General features: G+C 42.9%; 1 protein-coding gene across 8 annotated transcripts in view; it reads left to right on the forward strand.

The window, feature by feature from the left end:
* Positions 1 to 23,011, forward strand: part of Mamld1 (mastermind like domain containing 1) — a 119,622-nt gene that overhangs the window by 31,264 nt on the left and 65,347 nt on the right. For all 8 annotated transcript variants that reach the window (XR_015450708.1, XR_015450709.1, XM_004874113.3 and 5 more), the window contains exon 2: positions 21,709 to 21,843. Coding sequence is in view for 6 of the 8 variants with exons in the window: in XM_004874113.3 (XP_004874170.2) it covers positions 21,772 to 21,843 (72 nt within the window). In the remaining 2 variants the exon portion in view is untranslated. The remainder of the gene's footprint in view (positions 1 to 21,708; positions 21,844 to 23,011) is intronic.

The following is a 23,011-nucleotide window of genomic DNA, read 5'->3' on the forward strand; positions in this document are numbered from 1 at the left end:
AGCAATGACAGTAGCTGATCCTTAGTGAGTGGGTCCACGCTGTGGATCAGACATGGTGTGCCAGACTTTACAGGGTCTCTTTTTAACCCTTGCAGCACCTAATGGAGAGACTCATTTATTATTGCCTCCATTTTACAAAGGAGGGCACTTAGGCAGAGTAATATCCCTATCACAGAGCCATGGAATGGCAGTATGGGGAGGGAAAAAGAAAGAAGAGAAAATAATTTTCCTCCAGCAAGATGAAATGTGGACAGGCAAGTTAAGAAGGAAAGGTACATTGGCTTCGGCCTCGGTATGCTCAAAGAGCCTCCAGTCTGAGGTAGAAATGACCAATCCAAACTGCAGCTTCATTTCCTTAGTCTTACATTACAGGTGTCTGTGGGCTCAGGATTCCTTGATACTCAAGCCAAGGAGAGTTGGGCCCCAGGGTCCTTGGAAGACCCATGCTGTTAGTATTTTTCCATCAAGATAGTAAGACACCGTTCTAGAGTTTTTCTATGGCAGACATTGTCTGGGGTTGGGACTTCTCCTCTTTTGGCCTCAAATGAAGGCCTGGAGCCTCACTAAGGGAGACACAAGCAGAGTAGCAGAGACACCCTGGCATGACTCAGCCCTGGGAGGGCAGGATAGCGCTCCTGTTCAATGGACAGGACTTCTAGCATGCCCTGGAAGAGTAGTTAGGGGTCTGACTCAGCCCCTTCCCTGTCCCTCCCTCATCTGCCCCTCCATTTCGTCTTTACTTCTGAAAGCTCCTTCTCAGCCATTTCCCAGGAAGGATTGACTCATGGGTCCCAAGCTGTCTCACAGGGGAAACATGTTGGAGCGCCTGTCAACAATTACAGGCTATGGGCACATCCTGTGTCCAAATGTGCCCAGCCATCCTGAATAAATAAGCATGCCAGTTTGCTGGAAAGCAAGCATAGAGGTCTCAGGAGAACCTCTCTAACTGGCCATCAAAAGGTCCATTATCCCCGGGGAGGGCTCAGTGGGGGTTGTAGATTCTAGGATCCTTATGGCATTTGCAATGGCCTGTTCCTGAGCTCTCTGGGGCTGAGCTAGTCCTTGGGCCTTCTGGAAAGGAAGTGGATCAAGCAGAGTGCTGGAGAAATTACGCTGGAAGGCCAGGATTCTTAACCATTTGTGTGCCACGGATGCCCTTGGTTTTCTTGTGAAACTTATGAACCACTTCTCAGGAAAACAAGTGCTTTTAAATGCATTAAAAAATGGGATCACAAAAATACCAATTGATTCAAAATAGTTATGAACTTACTAACAAAACAAGTTTGTGATATATTAATTTATGCACTTGTTGACACATTAAATAAGATGTAGCAGTAGGTCTCATACTTACTGTAATTTCAAGGTAGTGATAGTTGGAGATTGCTGCTATGATTGCAATCTGAAATTAAAAAGCCCTGTGATTTCTCTTAGTGACAAAGTCACAGATTCTGTAAATATTTCTATTGTCTGTTGCCAACATTCATAATGGAAGAAATGCTAAATTTCAGTTAGAGATTAGTAAAAGTAGAAACATAATTTTTCCTCATTCAAGTTTGTAAACTTCTCAAATTCTATCCATGAACTGTACGATAAGAACAACTACTAAGCCAACATTGAAACCCATTTGATTGACTGTTTGATTGGGATTTTTTTTCTCCTAGTTCCTCCACTAAGTCAAACTTGTCCTTACAACTTTGTTGTATACTGTGCTTTCTTCTTACCACCAAAGCACAACCAGGGATTTTACATTCCAGTCCTAACTCTTCCATTTACAACTGTGTGACTTTGGGTGACTTGCCTCTTTGAAAATGGGGCTGTTCTCCTTTGTAAGATAGGAATAATAACAGTAGCTACCTCCTAGTCTTAACATCAAGATTACCTGTAAATGAGACAGTACTTACAAAACACTCTGGCACTCTGTTAGCTCTTACAAAGGGTCGACTATAATAACTTTTACAAGGTAAAGAGTTTGTAAACTAAAGGACAGTGTGATGTGTTGACCATGATAGCAATCTGCCTTACTTTCTGACAGTGTATCTCTTTGCCTCCTCTGTGGTCCCAGGAGGACAGGGGTGAGATAGAGCTGGCTCCTGCTGGCTCCTGAAAGCCAACAGCTACATTTTCAGAAATTTTGCAAGCTGGTTGACATCATGTTGGGAGCTTGAAATTGTCAACAGTGAGAGTAGTTACAGTGCAGAAATCATCAACGGCTCGTTAATCACTCATAAGCAAGCCACTGGGAGGGGATAGTTGGGGTGGGAGAATAGAGTTCTACTCTTACCAAAATGTTAGTGGGGCAAACGAGATTGAACCTGGGGAAGATGTGATAACCCTGTCAGATGGTGATCAGGGAAGAATAACTAAATGTTCCTGTGGTTTAAGTTCATTTCGTTCACTATCTGTAGGCTTTTCCATCTACAAAGTTTCAGAACAAGGAAAGAACAGGTTTTTCTTGATTAATGTCCTCGGTTCTTGATTACTTCCATGTCAGCAATTCTGCAAAAAGATATGTTTTCAGATAAGGAAAAAATCTCTATTTTTTTTATCAGCAAAATGGAATACATTTTACTCAAAATCCTGTATTTCTATGTACTAGCAACTTACTTCCATGGCAACTTTTATCTGTAAGATGCATTCTTTCCAGAGAATATTGCAAAGGCACAGAGCAGAAAGACGAGTTTATTGATTATGCAGCCCTGCTAGCATTACTTGAGTCCAAATGTTGGCTTGGATGGTGTTTTCAGAACTCACAAATGGATGTTTATGTCTTCAGGGCCAGCCTGGGGGTGTCAGTCCTGGGATGGTAGTTTGTGCAATCATTGCAACTTGGTTACACAGGCTGCTTTCAAATGCATCGCTGCTATCTTGCCAGTCTACAGGCCACTTGGATGTGCTGCTTTCTACTCTCCACCATATTTCCTTTCTCCATCCTGTGCTAGCATGTGTGCCTTCAAGTGAGGGAGCTCCTAACTATGAGAAAGAGGGACCCAGCAGAGGACAGCTGCAGACGTGCGAGCTCCTACAGTCCTAGAGGAGACTGGGCAGCCTCTGTGTGGGGCTGCCATAGGGGTGCACCAAGAGCAAGTGCGTGTGACTAAACTTGCTGTCACTTTGAAGTACTCCATGGAGATTTGGGGTGGGCTGCTGGGTTACTGGTCTGATGTTTTCCCTGTCCAGGATTCAGTTTCTCTTGGATAGTGCTAGTTCTCGTGACTTGTGGATACAATCAGTGCTGCCAATGTCCCAAGCCTTCCTTTGCCTGGGAATCAGCATTATTGTGCTCCATGTACCCGCTCATGAATCTGACTTTTTCTCTTATTGAAATCACATTCAACTGAATAAGGCCTGTGGCTGGGTGCCCAGCAGCAGGTAGACATAAGCAGAGCAGGATCTTCTTTCAGACTTGAAAGAAGGGAGGGCTAAAAGCCTAAAGCCAGTTCTGGCCCTGGCTTGGGAGCTTGCCCCAGCTGTCTGCAAAAGGCTTTGAAAAGAGCCGTGATGGACTTGGGGAACACTGGGATGTTAATCTTGGATGAAATCATGACTTCCGAAAGAGATTTGGTTTCTGAAAGCAAAGGTGGTAAACTTAGTATGCAGCCACTCAAAGAGCATTACGAGCTCATTGTCTCCTCTGATAGGGCATGGCCAGCGTGCTTCAGATAAAGTGGTCAGCTGAGCTGCCCATGGCTCTCAGATGCAAGGCAAACATTCATTTGTGTATTTTTCTGCCTGTAGCAATTTCAGACTGCTCCTGTCAAACTGTACCTGTTTTCTAAAATGTCTTTTTAAACATAAGTTTCCACATGGAGGAGGTGACCATGTATTAAAGTAAGCTGAAGAAATTGGCTTCTGTAATTGTGTGCATACTGCTTTCAGAAATTAAACCCACCTTTGAATGTGATAGTAGAGATACCAGCCCTCACAACTAGACGTGTCCCTTCCTGTCTTGTGTGTTCTGGGCCTTGATAGAGAAGGTACCCCCTGGCAGGCACAGAGCATGGTGCCGCTTATGTTGTCATCCAGAGAGGGTACTGAAGCCCAAAAGATCCCAGGGAGTAGCCCAAGACCCCCAGCAAGCAGAACCTCCCAAAGCCAGGCTCTGAACTCATGGGTCAGATCTTGCGGCCAGCCCAGTAGGATGTCTGATGCCAGTTAGGTTTCTTTTGCTCTCTGGCACCCACCAATGTGAGTAATTATTTAATGTTGGCACTCTTTCTAGAACCATCTGCTGCCACAAGAGGAAATTTCTGTGTCCACCCATTCACTTTTTGCTGTGTGCCTGCCACATGCCAGACCCCCTTTTAAGGACTGGACAATCAGTATGGGTCTCCTATCATAGTGGGGAGAGAGTGGACAGGAAAATAACCCACAGTGCTTTATGCACCATGACAGTATTGTACTCCAACCAGCATTTCTGGCCATAGGGCCAAGTCTCCCATTGCCAGGACTCAGGTGGAAGCCTGCAGGGAGAGAGTGCCACCAGCTACCGTTCTTCACTTTCACCACAGCCCACTGGGGCTCTTACTAGCATTTCTCTTTCATGGGTGGGAAAACAGATAAATACTGCTTACCAATGGCCAACCTAAGATTTAAATTCAGACCACTCCTTGCCAGAGTTCGTGGCTTGAACACCTACCATGTCTCTTAGGGTACAGCCTAAAGCTTCTCCAGAAGGCACAGCCCCCACCAAGTTTAAGGACAGCCCAACAGCTAGGTCAGGGTCCTCTCTACCAAGGTTGAGCTTGGCCTGACTCCGCTGCTCTCCGCAGTGAAAGTGCCCTCCTCTGGGATAGGACCTCCAGTATTTACCCCCTGCAATGGTTGTGAAGCTCTGAGGAGCCAGATCTGATCATACCAGCCCCCAGTGGGTTCGGAACTGGAGCAGCAGGCCTGCAGAAAATGATGGATTGTCACCTCATTCAGTGAGTTCTTTGCCACCACTGCCAGCACTTCGTCAACTGCAAAACCAATTCAGCCTTTGGTGTCCATGGTGCCTCTTGGATTTGGCCCCCAAACCAGCTATAGGAGCTCTAGCTGTCTAGCTGAGCCCCCATGAAGGGCGGAAATGTGTACAAGTTGGACCAGAGCTTGCTTAGAGGACAGTGTTCGTCGTGCATCCGGGGTGCTGTCATCACACCCCACACTGCCCCAACCTGAAGATGGTCCTACAAACCTGCCCAGCAGGCCCCTTTGCTGCCAAGGCCATGTTCTCTGGCACATTTCCTTCCTTCCTTCCTGCGCCCTAGCAATCCAGCAGTTGGGAGCTGTGGAAACCCCAGGAGCAGAAACTAAACTTACTGACAGGAAAAGTGGGCAGGCTGCCCCACTAATTCAAAGCTCTTAATGGGCCTGTTGGCTTTGCTAATCACATTAGTTTTAGTCAAGTTTAGGGAGTAAAAATTTAGCAATTAAAACCATATAATCTAGAATCATATTAAAAGCCAACAATTTCAAAATGCTCCACCAAATGTTTTGAAACTAAAATGGTGTGGTGATACGGATTTTCACAGGAAGAAGAATAACCAGACACTCACTAGGAAAAGTCAAAGTGTTAGCATATTAACAACACTGTGATTCTATATTGTGCTTTGAGCTACAAACAATAATCTAGAGGCTTTGAGACTTGTGACCTGACATGAGAACACACCAAACAATCATGAGTGTGAGACAAAAAGATTTCAGTTCTCCCTGCAATCCCACTCTTGACTAGGGAACAACATGTGAAGCTCCCCCCAGGCCTCCTTGCACTGTACCCTAGCCCGGTACCCTTTTCCTTCTTGGTGCCCCTAATCCCCAACTCTCCGCCATGGAGGAACCACACAGTGCTCCCCGCAAACCCACTTCTTCAGCACCATCATCAGGCTCTTCCCTTCTTGTCCCTCACAGTGGATTCCCCCCCTTGACCAGCTGTCTGCCAGTCTGCGACCCTTTCTGTTCCCCCAGCCAGTTCTTCTGCTGGTCCAGCTACTTGTCTTATTGGCATCTCAAGCCCAACCCAATGGACTCCACAAGGACTGACGGATTCCAACTCAAGGCTTTGTGAAGTTGTAACAACTTCCTCCCCCTGATTTGATTTCATAGCCACCTTTCATTCTCTCTCACACTCGCTCCCTAAATGAGTTTGTTTTTTAAGTTAAGGTGAATACGATTAACTTTATTCCAGCTGCAACACACCTTTAGCTACGCAAGGTACTGCAAAGCTGACTGAAATGTTTGAGGTATTCACTTGCTGGTACCTACATTTCTAGTTCTTTGGTAATCTGATCACCTCTCATATCTTTTCAGGGGTCTGAGAAATCATTTGAGATGTCTTTTTGTTCAGTGACTATTCAATTGACCCACTTAACTCCTCCTCCACAGTATTGCATGAAGTCCTCCACTCCATATAAATAAGCATCATATTATTGCTGCTTTGGAAGTATTTTTAACCTACAAGTGACAAAAGTTCATGATGAGTGCAGCGATTGTGCCTGGTCCTTGTAGGCAGTGTGAATGACAAGCAAGAGCATCAAGGGAAAGAGAACACTTAGTAACAAGGCCATGAAGCTTCAGAACAGAGGCTTGAGGAATTACACAGAACTGCAAAAAGGAAAAAGAAAAAAAAGAACTGCAGACTGCCAGGTGGGCAAGCACTTCCAAACTTCCAGAAATTCCTTAGACTGGGTCTCTTATGTAGGTATAGTTTGCTCGATGTAGCTACCTGGAAAAATTCTAGAACATACCTTTAGAGCAGGCATGTCCAACCTATGGCTTGTGGGTTGGACATGCCTGTGTTATAATAAAAATGAGAGAAACGTTGTTATTCATATACATTCACTACATTGTATGTTTTTTATGCTACTCAAGACAATTGCTCTTCACTCAGTGTGACCCAGACAAGCCAGGCATGTCCAGCCCATGAGTTGCAGGTTGGACATGCCTGCTTTAGAGAAATAGTGAGCGAGGACTTAGAGAAGGAAGGCAGTCAGGTATAAAACAAAAGCAAAAGGAGCAGAGATCACAGAGCTGGTAGAGGTTCATTCAGAGTAGCTTGCTGTGTTAGAAGAGCCTCCTTTTTTGTTAGAGGAGCTCAGCAGGCAGGTAGATGAGAGGAAAGCAGGAAAGGGGCTTTGGACTTCAGCAAAGCATTTGGCAGCATCTGTTGTGAAGGCCTCATTTACAGCTTAGTCATGTGATTGTGTAACCAAGTAAAGCGCTGACTCCAAAGGCCATGGATAATAGATGAACGTCCACCCTCTTAGAGAGAAGTCTAGAGGCAAGTCCCAAGCTGCCTTCCTGGCTTACAGAATGAGACATCATTCCTACCAAATTCACCCCTGCCAGTGCCAGAAGGTGAGGAATTCCCTATAGCATGAAATAGAGCTCCAGACATCTTGATGAGCTTGAGATCATCATAGGAAATTTAACAGGGGTAAATGGCAAGTCCCACATTTGGGTCCTAGGCCTATCTGCCCAAGAGTACATGGAAGAGACATAGTTTGAGAGCAAACTAGGGGCTGTTCATCGTGTGTCATCATGGTGTGATTCAGCCTGCCAGGAACATAGCCACCATCTCAGGCTGCCCTGCAAGCCATGGCCTACTGGGCATGAAGGTGAAGGTGCTTTTGCTGTCCCTAAAACATGGTGCTCAGTTTTCATATCAGTTCCATGCAGATGGGGGGGTCTTTAGGGTGGAGAGAGAACAGGGGGATGAGGAGGGTCATAATTAAAGCCATGCAGCTGGTGACATCTCCATTCTGCGACTTGAATCCAGGGCCCCCAATCCCGATTTCAGAGCTTTTTAGTGAATTCCTGTGCTAGACTCTACAGCCAGCATGTCTGCTGCATACCAAACACCAGATTTTAGATTTGCTTCATTCAGATTCCTCTGAATATACTGACATGCTTTGAGAGCTGGAAAACATTTGAATGGAAAGCAGAGACCCTATTGGCTTTCTATACGTGTAGGCTGCCTCCTCTAACTTCCAGTGCCCAAGAGCTACTCACCAGACATACTCTCTCATAAAAAGCAGTTTCTTAAATGAATATGAAATGAACTTCATAAACCATCAAGGACCTCTTAATCATTTTAAAAGGTAAGCGCTATTATTATTATCCACCAAGGTTACATAGCTGAAAGGGCTTAACTGTGCCTTAACTTCACTGCAGTACAGAGTGGCAAGTTGGCCTCTCTCCTGCGTCTTTTCTACAGCTCTTTCACACTTGCTTTGTATCAATGAAAAGAGGAAAGATGAGTGCTGGAACCAGCACGACTTGACTAAATGAATGGGTGGCTAATTGGATGAATGAGCTGGAAAATCTTGGCACAGAAGTGTTTATTCGGAGTGTTTGTGAATCCGTAATCAACTATACCCACAGTCAAAGAACAGTAGTAGATGACATTCCATTAAAAAACCTGCCACACTGAGGTCTGAAATGTGCCATAATAGCATGCCTTTCAAGTTCTAGCTGTTTGAGGCCGGGGATTTAGCTCAGTGGTTCTGCTGCCTGCCTCACAAGTTCTAGCTGTTTGAGTCCTTAAATCCCTGAAATTTGTTTATATTTGACCCAAAAATGGACTTAAATGTTTATCTTTGAAGGGATTCGAGTAGGAAAGAGTACTGAAGTTGTAGAGGTGGTAGTGATTTGGATTTAGAAGGAAGAAGTACAGAAGACATAAACACAACGGGCAAAGTCAAGCTTGGGAGAAGCTAGACCTGCATGCTCCCTGGCTGGCTCAGGATGTTCCTCAGGTGAGCAGAGCTGACTGCAGGTGACTGAGTGAAATGGAATAAACCTGAAACGGGACTTTGATCATTTCTCAGAAGCTTCCTCCTCCTAGTCAACTAGCACACTGCATATGTGACCTCCACCGTTGCAAGCTCCAGCCAACCATAGGCTTTCCTTCTGACTTAGAGAAGGGAGTTTTGGTCAAGGAAAGATGTCTTACTTGTCTGGTATTAGCATTTGGCTTATAGGATGGAATAGCTTGGAGCCGTCAGTCAAGTGACTTCCATATACAATCTACTTGGGACCTGACAGATTTGCCTTTGCTCAGGATAGATCACAGCAGTGGAACTTCACACATGATCAATAGATGAACTCAAATGCAGGTAACAGAAATAGACTCATGTAGTTTTAATGGGGGAAATGAGCTCTTGCTCTCAACCAGGGTAGCCTACTGAAAGTATTCATGTCTGTTTCCCCTTCCAGCTCTTTTACAAGCCAAGCGCTGGCTGTATGCAAAACACTGGTCTTGCCTATTTATCATGCCATGCAGCTGAATGGCTTCCTGTAAAATTGCATTTATCGTTAATGCCTCTTTGCATGCATTTTGTTGACTATTCTCGGAGGGAAGTGTCTGGGAACCATTTCCGAAATGCACAGCAATTTTCCCACTTTCTTTGGAAACTGGAGCATTGTTGCCAACTCTCAGTGGATAAATATCTTGAATATTAGATTGTTTCCTCCAAAGCTGATGGTAGCAGCCTTCACTATTTTCTTTCATTTGAGAAATACCATCTAAAATATTTGCAAAGAAGTATTTCCAAGAATGGAGAGAATTTATTTCATCATAATAAGCACTGAAAGCATATTTTCCTCCCATCAGCTGGCATTTTACATGGCGTCTATAAGGGCAGCACTATAGCTTTTTCCTATTATTCAAAATCCATCTAAAGTGTTGAGTATATTAAGGAAGACAACTTAAATGTGAACTCTTCACAAATCTTTTCTTGCCTTTTCTTGTTAATGGCTATTCTGATTTTTTTCTCTTTCAATTCTCTGCTACTTTTTGGCCAAAAAGCAGCCTTCCCTCCTCTTCCCACACCCCACCTTCTTAGGTAGTTTTCTCTGTTGGACCCACCACAGTTACGACGGGAAGCATGGGCACAGACCTGTGGGGACACCTCCTTGCAATGCCTGGTGAAGTGTCCCCATCTCTCTCTTAGTTGCGCCTTTATTTTCTCTCATTTTCTTTTTAGCACACTTTGGGCTCTGAAGTTGATGAGGAAGTCTAAGCATTGTCCTAATTAATGACGCAATGCTCTGTACCCCCTAGATTGCTTTGCTTCCAACTGGGGAGGGATATCATTAGGGTTAGCTCTTTCCAGCAGCCACCGAGGGGAAGTGTGTTTGTGTGTTCTGGCTGGTGATTCTTGATAGGTAGATGACTGTAGAGGAAACCCAGTCACCGGTGTAGACATGGTGCCAGCGGGCAAGCCTTGTAGGGTCTTCTGGACCAGCTCTTTAGTATACTAAACCTCAGAGAGAGTTAGTACTCACCTGTCAGCCTTGTCAGGGAGACATTGAAATCTCAATGATGCCAGCACTTCTTTGAGGAGAGGCAGTCACCGGATGGCCTGGGAGGCTGCCTTGCAAATTTACTAGGCTTCTTCTACCCAGTACCTTTCAGAACGTGGACCTAGGGGAACATTGCACCGAGTTCAATATTGCATCTCGGAGCCCAGCCTGGTCTGGTTTTGTAGCAATTTCGGCAAGCAATCCCTTGGAGTATAGAAATAGTTTGTAAACATGTTATACTTGGGCCCAGATGCCAGTGATAACAGAAGAAGGCAAGGAAGGCTTTTCAAAGTGCTTTTATACTTTTTTTTTTTGGTAACAGGGATCAAACTCGGGACCTTGCACTTGCTAAGGCAGGTGGCAGAACCACTGAGCTACATCCCCAGCCCTTCAAAGTGCTTTTAGATGATGGTCTAAGAGCAATAGTGGGCTAAATATGGGGTGAGAGCCAAGCAATATGGGGTCCACTTCTACCCACTAGGCACTTGACCTCTTTGAGCCTCTATTTCCTCATCTGTAAAATGGGGCCAATCCACTTTGCTCTCTCCCCTCACATGGTTTATGTGAGGATCAAGTGAGACCTTTGATCTGAACGCCCCTTGGACAGAGAGGAGCTGTGCGGGGGGGGGGGGGGGGGGCGCGGGCTGAGGGTGGGCGGTCCCTTCGGGCAATCCAGGCAGTGGAGCCAGCACCGGAGCTGAATGGAAGTGATCCCTTTGTGTTCTCCCTGCTCTCATAGTAAAGCTTGGCCAGAATCTTGGAATGTTCGTGTTGGAAGGGGAAACTAGAGATTATAGCGTGCCACCTCCCTCTGGCACCCTAGGAAAACCGAGGCAGAGACCTGTCTAGGAGCACTCCCTAGGGATGGATGGAAAGGTGCGCTCTGCAAGTCACGCTCCTGGATCGGAGAGAAAACAGCTGCATTTCCAGTTATTCCTGTATGACAAGTCCAGCCAGGGACACATTGTTTTAAAAATCATTTCCAGTGGTGGGGAGAGTCTTTGTGGCCTTTGAGGCCACAGCTGATCAGTGGGTAGGGGCAGAAAAGAACATACCAGCTACTGTTATTTCCTTTGCTAGTCAGCCATAGAGCCACCCAAGGCCCAACTGGGAAATAAGCCCAATTTGACAAGCAGGTATAGGAACCACAGATGCCCACTGTTAACTGCTGGAAATAACCCCAACCATAAAGAGGAGGCCTTTTCCCCAGGGCCTCTAGTACAGAGAGAGAGAGAGAGAGAGAGAGAGAGAGAGAGAGAGAGAGGGAGAATATGAATGAGGCTGCATGCCTGTGTGCACATGCAGTGGACCCTTGACTTACAAACTCAATTCTCAATTCTCTCTCCAGTATAATTTTAGGCCACACTTTCTTCCAGGCAGATCTCAGGCCAAGATTTCTCAGTTAACCCCACACAGGAAAGGATGTTTTAATGTTTCTTCCAGAAATCTTTAAGGGTTAAATTTGCATCTGAGACCATTTGTACACGCAAGCAGCTGGCATTCTGCTCATAACTAAAGACTTTGGTTGTAAGTTTAAACTAAAATTCTGGTCGTAACCCAAGTTGTTCATATGTTAGGCCGGTCATAACTCGAGGGTTCACTGTATGTCTCTGTGTGTGCTTGTGTACCCACTTATGAGTAGGAAGGTCTTTAGCAGACCCTGGAATGGTTTCTCAGCACCCTCCAACACAGCCCCAACTTTTATGATCAGTTATAGAAAAGTTTAGAGGAACTAAACTTGTGGGCATTTATTACATGAGAAACCAGCACATGGATGGCCTGGACTTCTGGTTTGGATTGCCACTTCAGATTCAAAGCCTCTTTCAATTCGCCAAGTGCATGATGTTTCTGGCATAGGAACAGGTGGTGTTAAGACCCTAAGATAGTCTTGGTCTGCCCTTATTTCTTGGTGTCTAAGTTCCAGAAAACCGTTCTCTGTTCTCCATAATAAAGGATTGCTGTGTGTTGTTCTGTTTCAGACTCAAATAAGTTTCCCAGGCATGGCCAGCTTGAGAACAGTTTGCTTTCAAAGGACTTTTTGGTTTGTACAATTCTTCACTCTTGCTTAATTTGGAGGATATAAACATTTCTTTCCTCCAAAAACTTAAAAGATGTTGCATCATCCTTTCTCTACAAGAAACATCCTTCTAAAATCCTAAATTAGAGTAAAGAGTGATAACAATCTGGGCTTGATAAAAATAACTTTATTATGACATAATTCACATACCTTAAAGTCACTCACTGAAAGTATACAATTCAGCATGTTTTAATGTATTCACAAAGATGTGCACCCTTTACCACAATTAATTCCAGAACATTTCCATCACCCTGAAAAGAAACTCTGTGCCCGTCATTAGTCAGTCCACATTCTCCCTGCCTCCCTCAGCCCTGGCCAACTGCTAAGCTACTTTGATTTTCTATGACTTTGCCTATTCCAGACATTCTACGTAAATGGAATCATACAATATGTGGTCCCCTGTATCTGGCGGCTTTCTTTGAGAGCAGTGTTTTCAAAGTTCATTGAATTTGTAGCATTTGTCAGTACTTCTTTTCTTTTTAAGGTGAAAAATATTCCACTGTATGAATAGACCACAATTTGTTAACCTATCCATCCACTGATGGATAATTTGGGCTATTTCCATGTGGGGCCGTTATGAGTAGTGCTGCATAAACATTCATGTCCAAGTTTTGTGTGAATATATGTCTTCGGTTGTCTTGAATATATAGCCAGGAGTGGAATTACTAAACTCTATGGCTACTCTATGCTTAGATGTTTTCTCTTAACAGCTGCACTGTTTTACATGCCCACCAGCAATGTGTGAGGGCTCTAATTTTGCCACATCTCTTTGAGCTTTTTAAAGTCAACTTTTCAAAACGAAAAGTGACGTTTTAGAATATTGATATACTTATTAGCACACGACTATAATCATATGCCTTGCAGCTTTTTCTTGGTGTCAAAACATTCCTTTCAAATGCACAGAAATATTGAACAATGTGTTATGCATTGCTAAGCTCACTTGGGCTGCAGCGCACCAAATCATTGAGGCTGTGGGCTAGTGACTCTTTCAGAAGGTTCTAGTAAAGCCCTTCACTTGAGCTGGATCCACCCTGCAGATCCATTCTGTACATGTTCCTGAGACCCTATTATACAGTGTGCTCTGAACACTCTAGGGCCATAAAAGGTCACATAAAAGGTGTGCTTCTTTCCCTCATAGAGTTTAGTCTAGGGGATGAGCCAGATACTAGACAAATACCTGCTTCCAATGGCAAGGGAGACAGAGAGGAAGCACCTGAACAGCAGGCTCTTCCTAATGTACCTTACAGGCTTGTTGGAGAGCCAATGAAATGCTCTATGTGAATTGTTGAACCTAATTCCTGGCTCATAGCGGGCACCCAAAAGTAGCTGTTATATTTCTGTATAGCACTTTGCATTTTACACATGAGGCAACTGAGTTTCAAAGTTTAAGCAGCTTTTCCGGAGCCCCATAACTCATGACTTCTAAGAAGCCAACCATCCTGGCTCAGGCTGTACCCATTGGGCTCCAAAGCCCAGGGTATACTGCCTTCTAGAAACTTGCTCTTAACCTTTTTTCTTCCTTATCTCTAGCCTGGGATCTTACTGCCTCTTCCAGGCTTGCTTCCTTGGACCAAGGTATCCTATTTGACCCAGATCTTAGCATAACACCAAGACTGTTAGTGGAAGATAGTAATTAGTAATAATTAGCCAGTCCCTTGAATAGCAGGATGATCTGTTGTACTTAGAGCCCAAAGTGGCCATGATTGTGACAATGGGCTGATGGTTCTATTGTTCATGCAGTGTCCTCTGCCTTTTTGCTGCTCTGTACTTCCTCCGACCCTCTAGGTGGGCAGTCTAGAGGGTAGGAGTAGCCTTGGACTCCAGATATGTGTGAACCAGCAGCCAGGCTTCAAGCCAACACATCTTTCTTCCCTTTTTCCCAGTCCTGGACCCAGCCAGTACCCAAGCATGGTGACTGTGGTAGTAAAAGAGTAGGCTACTACTTCAGGCCAGAGAATTGAGCCTTTGTTTAGGAATCTCTGGGCACCACCCCCAACCTGTCCTTTACCTTGGCTCTGGTGGCCACAAAGGGGCAGAGCATGAAATCAGTAGAGTGGAGTCTTTAAAAGCTACGGCAGCTTTTTTTTTTCTTTCTTTCTTTCTTCTTTTGGGCTGAATGGGCAGCTTGTTTGATGTTGATAGGTTTTGTACCTCCACCCAGCACAGACTGGAGATTCTGGGCCTCCCTGGGCCCGGGAGTTGGTGGTGACCTTTGTGGTACCTTGGGCCTCATTTTTCCATCTTCCTTTGGGCACACTGTATTTGACATGCCATTTTGTCTCCGCTGGGGTGTCTCTGGACCCTAGTATTTGAATGAGATCAGAGCTGAGGCTTCAGACTTGGACCCTGAAATGCCAGTGAGAAAACTGAGTGGGGATTAGTTTTTAAAAAATAAAACGTGGGTACAAATGTCTGAACACTGCTTGAAGAAATAATGTTATACAGGAAGTGTCCCAGAAGCAAAAGGTAGAGGCAATGTCTCCAGGGATCTGGACCCTGAACTCCTTTTTTTTGGTACTGGGGATCGAACTTGGAGACTTGCGCTTGCGAGGCAGGTGCCAGAACCACTGAGCTAAATCCCCGTCCCTGGACCCTGAACTCTTTGTTGATAGAAGTTAGCTTCTAATTTGGAAATAATGGGTTTCACAGGAAGCTATAAACACAGAACAGAGAGGTCCCCTGTACCCTGCACCCAGTTTCCCCCAAACTTACACAACAGCAGTACCGTCTCAAAACCAGGAAACTGATACAGGTTTTTGTATACTAGTCTGAAAATTTTATATTAACTTAAATATTTTAAAATTTTAGATACAAATTTTCATGTCCAGGGACATGAACATTTTCACATCCAGGGAGTGCAGTTGCTGGTAGTTGCAAGCTTAGTTTTTTAAGAAACCGGCCAGCTGTTTTCCAGAGTGGCTGTACCACTTTACATTCCCACCAGCAATGGATGAGTCATCCAGTTTCTCTACATCTTTACCAGCATTTGGTGTTAACGCTATTTTTTATAAGACCATGACAAAATTCACGTTAACAATACAGGGGCATTTAGAACATTCTGCAGCACCCCAAAATAAAATGCCATTCTCATTAAATAGTCCTCATTCTGCCCTTATCCTCAGCTTCTGGCAACAATCAATCTGCTTTCTGTTTCTGTGAATTTACCTATTCTGGACATTTCACATTAATTCAGCCAGACAATATGTGGCCTTTTGTGACTGGCTTCTCTTCTCTTACTTAGCGCAATGTTTCCAAGTTTCATCCATGTTGTCACTTACCTCAGTACTTCATTCCTTTTTATGACTGAATAATCTTCCACTATATGGATGTACCAAAATTTTATTTGTCCATTTATCCATTGATGGACATTTGGATTGTAGGTCTCTACTTTTATTTATTGTAAATCATGTTGCTGTGAGCATTTGTGTAAAAGTATTGGTTGAATAGCCATTCGCAGTTCTTTTGGGTATATAACTAGAAGTACAACTATTAGGTCAAATATTAATTGTATGTTTAACTTTTTGAGAAATCACCAAATTGTCTCCAGAACAGCTGCAACATTTTGCATTCCCACCAGTGAGGTATGAGGTTTTCAATTTCTCTACATCCTCCACAACACTTATTTTCTGTGAGTTTTTATTAATCCTAGTGGATGTGAGGTGATATTTCCTTGTGGTTTTGATTTGCATTTCCCTAATGACTAACGATGCTGAGCATTCTCGCATATACTTCCTGGCCACTTATGTCTTCTTTGCAGACATACAGTATCTATTCAAACCCTTTGTTCATTTTTGTATTGTTGAGTTCTTACTTAGTAACTTCCTCATTGCTAAGACAAAACACCCAACACCCAAAGTTAAAGGAGGGAATGTTTAGTTAGTTTACAGTCTGTAGAGGTTTCAGTCCATAATCAGCTGGCTCCAAGGCAGGGCAGCATGGCAGAGGGGCATCAGAGGAGAAACAGTTCATGGTGCGGCAGGTAGAAGGCAGCAAGCAGCAAAAGCAGCAGTGAACCTGCCTCTCCCTTTTATTCCATCCAGGCTACAAGCCTTTTGGGCAGTGCCACCCACACCAAGGGTGGGGCTTCTGTCTTCAGTAAATCTGTTCAGCCCCACCCAGAACTATGCCAATTTCGATCAGTGGACTAATTTGGTGCCACATACACTTAATCCTGGTATCACACACCCTAGATCCAGCAAACTGCAAAAAGCTCACCTATGACTGCATGAGGCTTTGGGGGCACATCTAGATGCAAGCTGCAAGTTCTAAGAGTTCTTTGTGTTCTTTGTGTAATCTGGACATTAGATCCTTACTAATTTGTCAGGTCCAAAATCATAATTTATTTGTATCATATTCTAACAGTTTTTTTAGTTTTAGTTTTCATGTTTAGATTGTTGACCCAACTTTGAGCTGATTTTTGTATATGGCTCGAGTTAGAGGTCCAGCTTTATTCTCTTGCATGTGGATATCTGGTTATCACAGATGATTCTTTCCCCAAATGAGTGATCCTAACATCCTTGTCAAAAATAAATTGGCCATACCATACTCTTAAGTGGAATAAATAGGACACACATGTGTAAATACCCAGTAGTTTCTCTGGTGTGAAAAACTAAAAGTGTAAATAAGGATCAAAATGTATAATTGATATTGTGAAATAGGAAGAAAAGGTCTGAAGGAGTAGGGGAAGTGGGAGGGGTAGGGGAAAGGAAAGAAGGGAAAAGAAAAAATACAAGAAAATGAAAAAATGGAAACAAAAGTCTTTGTAAATAGGAAAGGGTGGAGAGGGTGAAGGGAGGGCAGGGGAATGGGGAAAAAATAAGAACCGAGATACATCACGTAAAGGTACAAGATCCCAATGATGAAGATAACTGTATTGTATACCTAAAATGTACCAATAAACTTAATGAAAAAAATCAATTGGCCATAAATGCATGGGTTTATTTCTGAATGCTCAAGTTTATTCCACTGGCCCATATGTCTATCCTTATCCATACCACAGTGCTTTGATTATGGTAGGTTTGAAATAAGATTTGATATCAGGAAGTATGGTTCTTCCAACTTTGTTCTACTTTGCAGTATTGCTTTGAGGAGATCATATGATTTTTTTTTTGCCTGTTAATAAAGCGGATAACATGGCCTGACTTTTGAATACTGAACCTGCCTTGCATTCCCACAACAAACCCAACTTGATCATGATACATAATTCTTTTTACAAATGACTTGAACTTTGTTTAGGATTCTTCTATTTATATTTATAAGAAATGTTGGTCTGTACTTTTCTTTTTTGTACTATCTTTACCTTTGATATTAGGATAATATAATGACCTAGGAAGTGTTCTCTTTTTTTTCTGAAAGAGGTTATGTAGAATTAGTTCTAATTTGTCTTTAAACATTTAGTGGTAACTCTCTAGTGAGTCAGGGTGTGCCTAGAGCTTTCATTTCAGGAATTTTAAAAAAATTAATTTATTTTTTCATAATTACAATGATACTCAGATTTTTTATATTAGGTAATTTCAGTAGTTTATGCTTTTAGAATAGTTGCTCCATTTCATTTAAACATTCACATTTATATATGTAGAATTGCTCATTGTATCCTCTTATTCTTTTCATGTCTACAGAGTCTGTAGTAATAGTCTCTACCATTGAGCTACATCCCCAGCCCCTTTTTTATTTTGGGACAAAGCCTTGCTATGTTACCCAGACTGGCCTCTAACTTGTAACCCTCCTGCCTCAGCCTCCCAAGTAGTGGGGATTACAGGTATGCACCACCACACCCAGCTTCGATTCTGTGAAATATTTGTGGATTATGGTCCAAAATATGTCTATCTTAGTATATATGCCTTAGATTCTTCAAAAGAATGTAAATGTTATTGGTTTTGAGTGAAGTGTTTTATAAATGTCAATTAGATCCTTTTGAATCCTGTTGTTGAATTCTTCTGTACCTTGCTGATTTTGTATCTAGGCGTTGTATCAGTTGTTGAGAGAATATTTGAAATCTTCTGCTAGAAATGTGAATTTGTTTGCTTTTCAGCTCTAATAACATTTACTTCTTATATTTTGTAACTCTGGTGTCTGGAGTACTATACATTGAGAATTACTTGTTTTTCCTGGTGGACTGATCCTTTTAGCATAATGTAACATCCTTCTCTGTCCCTGCTCATTTTCTTTCCTCTAAAATCTACCTTATCTGATATTGCTGAAGTGCCCTTGCTATTATTTAAATTGATATATGCATGATATATCTTTTTCCATCCTTTTACTTTCAGTCTTCTTAAGTCATTACATTTCAACATATCATTAAGTCATGTTTTTATCTTCTTTACCAATGTCTGCCTTTTTATGGGTATATTTAGGCCATTTCCTCTTAATATACTTACTGATGTTGGTGTTTCTATTAGTTTATTTTTGTTTTCTATTTGTTCTCCATGTTTTTTCTATTTCTTTTTCCTGACCTCCTGTGAGTTATTTGAACAATTTTTAGAATTCCATTTGCTTCATGTATAGTGGGGTTTTTTTGTTTTGGCAGGGGGGTTTTGGTACTGAGGATTGAACTCGGGTCCTTGCGCTTGTGCAGCAGGTGGCGAAACCACTGAGCTAAGTCCCCGGCCCTCATGTAGTGTTTTTGAGTGGTTACTCTAGGTATTACTACATACATATAATATAGTGACCTACTGGTGTCAATATTTTACTACTTTGAATGAACTATAGAAACCATACCATTGCCTCCATCCCTTTATCTCCCTCTGTTTCTGATGAAATTATGTTAAAGATTTCTCCCTCAGACATTTAGAACCATAAAAGACAATGTTATAATTGGCATCTGAACCATCAAACATAATTAAGAAAATTCAAACAGAGAGGAAAATCAAGCCATAGGATTTTTTTATTTCTGCTGTTCTTTCTTCCTTACTGATATCCAAGACTCTTTTCATTGTTTTCTATTTAGAGAACTTCCTTTAACTATTAACCAGTAGTAGTATAGATCTGTTTTTGACAAGTTCTCTTAGTTTTCCTTCATCTAAGAATGTCTTGCTTCCTTTCCATATCTGATGTATATTTTCACCGAGTAAGATTCTCTTTTTTTCACCACTTGAAAAGTATTATGTCACTCCCTTCTGGCCTCCATGTTTTCTAATCAGATATCTGCTGCCATTCCAACTAATTTTCCCCTGTAGGTAGTATCATTTCTCTATCCCTGCTTTCCAGACTGTGTCTTCACATTTCAGAAGTTTGATTAAAATGGGTCAAATGGATTTCTTCAGATTTACAGTTTTTGATCTTCACTCAACTTCTTGAGTTTCCAAGTTTATGTCTTTTGACAAACTTGGGAGTTTTTTAGCCATTACTTATTTGAGTGCTTTTTCAGTTCCATTTGCTCTCCCTCCTTCCCTTCTGGAATTCCAATACCATGATTGTCAGATCTTTTGGTTATAATTCTAGTTGTCCTCAAATTACTGTTTAATTATTTTCCAGTAAAATTTCTCTTTGAAATGCAGATTGAGTAATTTTCATTGTCTTATCTTCTTTCTTGTGTCCTTTGTATCTCACCTTTAGATCCCATCCACTGAGTTTATTTCAATTATTGTATTTGCAGTTCTAAAATTCTATTTTGTTCTTCTTTATATTTTTGTTTCTTTGCTGAAAAGTCTTATTTCCTGGCGGAGACATTCTCTATTTTTGTTTGAATAAAAAATGGTTGTAATTGTTGGTAAAAGTATTTAAGTGATTACTGTTTTTAAATTCTTGTCAGATAATTCAAACATCTGTGTCATCTTGGTGACACATCTGCTGATAATATTTTTCATTCAGCTGTAGATCTTCCTGGGTTTTGGTATGATGAATGCTTTTTTATTGAAATCAGGACATTGGGATGCTATATTATAAAACTGGCTGACTTCCTCCAACACTGCTCTGACATGGAGGGGGGAGCCATCTTATTTCTATCAAGTGGGTATGGAAGTCCAGGTTTCACATTTAACCTTCACTGACCTTAAGGGGGTGGGGCTCATCACTGCTAGGCAAGAGTGCAAGTTCCGGGTCCCCATTAGGCATCCACTGGTGTCTCTGTAGTGCGGAAGGGAAGAAATGCCTCATCACTGCCAAATGGGAGTGGAGTCTAAGCTCCCTGCTTGGTCCTTGCTGATGGGACCAAATGGGACTGCAATGTTTTATCCGGTGTTTAGCTGAACTAGAGCAGTTTTGCCTAAATGTTTTCCGTCTTGCTAGCCTGCCCCTTTCCTGGCCTTCTGGCTAGAAACAGCAGGCTTTTGTTGAGAACTTTTTGTCTGTGTCCATTGGCATTCTGGGTTGTTGCTTCTTTTAGCTTCACGTCTGGAATATATGAGGCAAAAGAAAGTCTGGGGAACTCACCACAGCATTGTTCCTCGGATCCCGAGGTCCCAACCAACCCTAACTTTTCTCTGCCTTTCAGGGTCTTCTTATATTTGTTTTATATATAATATCAGGCCGTGTTAGTTGTACGCAGTGGGAGAATGGGGAAAGGCATTTCTCTGTCTTTCCAGAAGTGTACGTTTGGACGTTGAGATTTTAGAGCCTGCTGCTGAACTGCCAAGGAGGTTTATGGTAAATAAAACTACCTACATATATGAATGCCTTAGCAGAGCTCTTATTTAATATCTGCCTCATGAAAAACAAAAAGGAAGGACAGCTTTGCCCGGATTTGCATGTGCGCTCATCTATCATGGAGGGTGTATGTTGGTGTAGCCTGGTCAGAGTTTGCTACATTTCCTGTAAGCCAGTGCCCCAGAGTTTCATGAGCCCCTTCCAACGTCTATTGCTTTATTTCAGTGTCAGCCAGTCTTTGAACTGTGTGTCTGTTCATTGACTGGGTGCTGGTAGGGCCAGAGTTGGTGTTTCATCCTTCTATAGATCCTAAAGCTGATTCTAGTGAAGCTGAAGGGTCCCTAAGCCATCAGTTGATGCAGCTACCATGTTTTTCCTATAAGGGACCTGCATTTCAGAGAAAAGAACAGCCTTTCTCTAGGTCTCAGTGCATACCACTCAAAGGCAAAGCCAGACCCAGGAACCACACTCCCCAGCTACACGCCCAGGGTTATTTTAGTTATATCAGCCTGTTCGTCTACCCACCTCTCTGCTCTCCATTGAACTTTGCTGTGCCCCATGATTGCAGACTGCCAACCGCCTCCCACAAGTGTCCCTCACCCTCGGAAGTGGTGGTGCTCAACAAGGGTGGTGGGGTGGGGAGAGAGATGGGGAAGGGAGTGTGGCTGACTCCACACAAACCTGTCCTCAAGAGTGAAAGTCTGATTCATGGGGTCCATGGTCTCTTCTTTGTATCTGAAAGACAGTGTACTTTTTGTCTCCCTAAGCCCTGTGTCTAGGTCGTTTGGGAAGCGCCTTGGAGAGTCAAGAATAGAGTTGCAGGTCAAACAATGGATGACTGGAAAAGTCGGCTTGTAATCAAGAGCATGCTTCCCCATTTCACCAGAAAGCTCCAGGAATCGGTCAGAAAATGGGCTATGGAGGGAGGGGGTTTTTGAATGCTTCTGATCTTAAACTTGAACATGAACTGTGTTATTGAAAGTTCTCTTTGCAAACTTGATGGTGGGTGCCCAGCCCAAAATAGAAGGCACTTGAATCTGATGTAGGAAAATCTAGGAGATGAGCTAACCCGCCCCTTGAGGGTTTCTGAGAGAGATCCAAATATAATCCAAGCCTTGATCTGGATTCCCGGTCCACCCCTTCGATGAGAAAAGTGATGAAGAAGTTCCGACCTCTTCTCATAATAGAAGCCAGCCAGAACAGCAAGCACTAGGTGTACCACATTCGCTTCCCAGTATACCTGAGAACAAGAAGCCAGTGAGTAGGGCACAGAAAGGGATTCCCATTCGACCCTCTGGCCCTAGTGTCCTTTCTAAAATTCATCAAATGCTATAGCTGTCCTATCTAGAAATTCAGACATCATCCAAGTGTCTGAAATTCAGCATTGGGGATTCTAGTGGTAGTTCTAGGGGCCAGAATGATGATATAAGGGATCATGAGAGAGAAGGGGCCATTGGTTGGTTGAATTTGACAATAAAAACCTCCAACAGCACCAGTCTACCAAAATTAGCTCAGTTAGCAAGAGCTGCAGCAAACACAATGGCTGTTATCTCAGGATATTTGGCGCTCAGAGGAGTGGCTTGCTTAATTTCTGAAATTAATAGAGCAGAGAGGAAATAGCTCTTATAGAGCCATGGGCCTGCTTCCTTCCTGTTCATAGAACTAGAAGCCCTGGGTTCTGAGGTAATGCCATTTCACATAACTAGAGGGCCTGCCTTCTCCAGTTCCCAGGGCAATCTACTTTTTGTTTATTTTAGTATTCTGGCATGTGCACAGGTGTGCGTGGAGGGGATGTTGATTGGATCGTGATTCTCTTTTTTCCCCTCACTGTCAACATACTTAATACTTACTATTAAGTATTGCTGATCTCCATCCTAATGACCCTTTGTATTTTGTGCTTCTCTTTTATAGTCAACAGTTGAGTATGCAAAGACAAACCTCTGGTAATGTCCCCAGAGTCCGTGTTCAGTTTCTATATAACTTGAAACTCCTCCTTTGTTTTGCACATTTCCATTCACTTGGCTCACACCCTGAGACAAAGGCGGGTGGGCTGTAGTTGCAAGGGCCTTC

Source organism: Heterocephalus glaber, unplaced genomic scaffold (genome assembly GCF_053883595.1).
Source record: "Heterocephalus glaber isolate CG9 unplaced genomic scaffold, H.glaber_assembly_v1.0 deba00001066, whole genome shotgun sequence".
NCBI lineage: Eukaryota > Metazoa > Chordata > Mammalia > Rodentia > Bathyergidae > Heterocephalus > Heterocephalus glaber.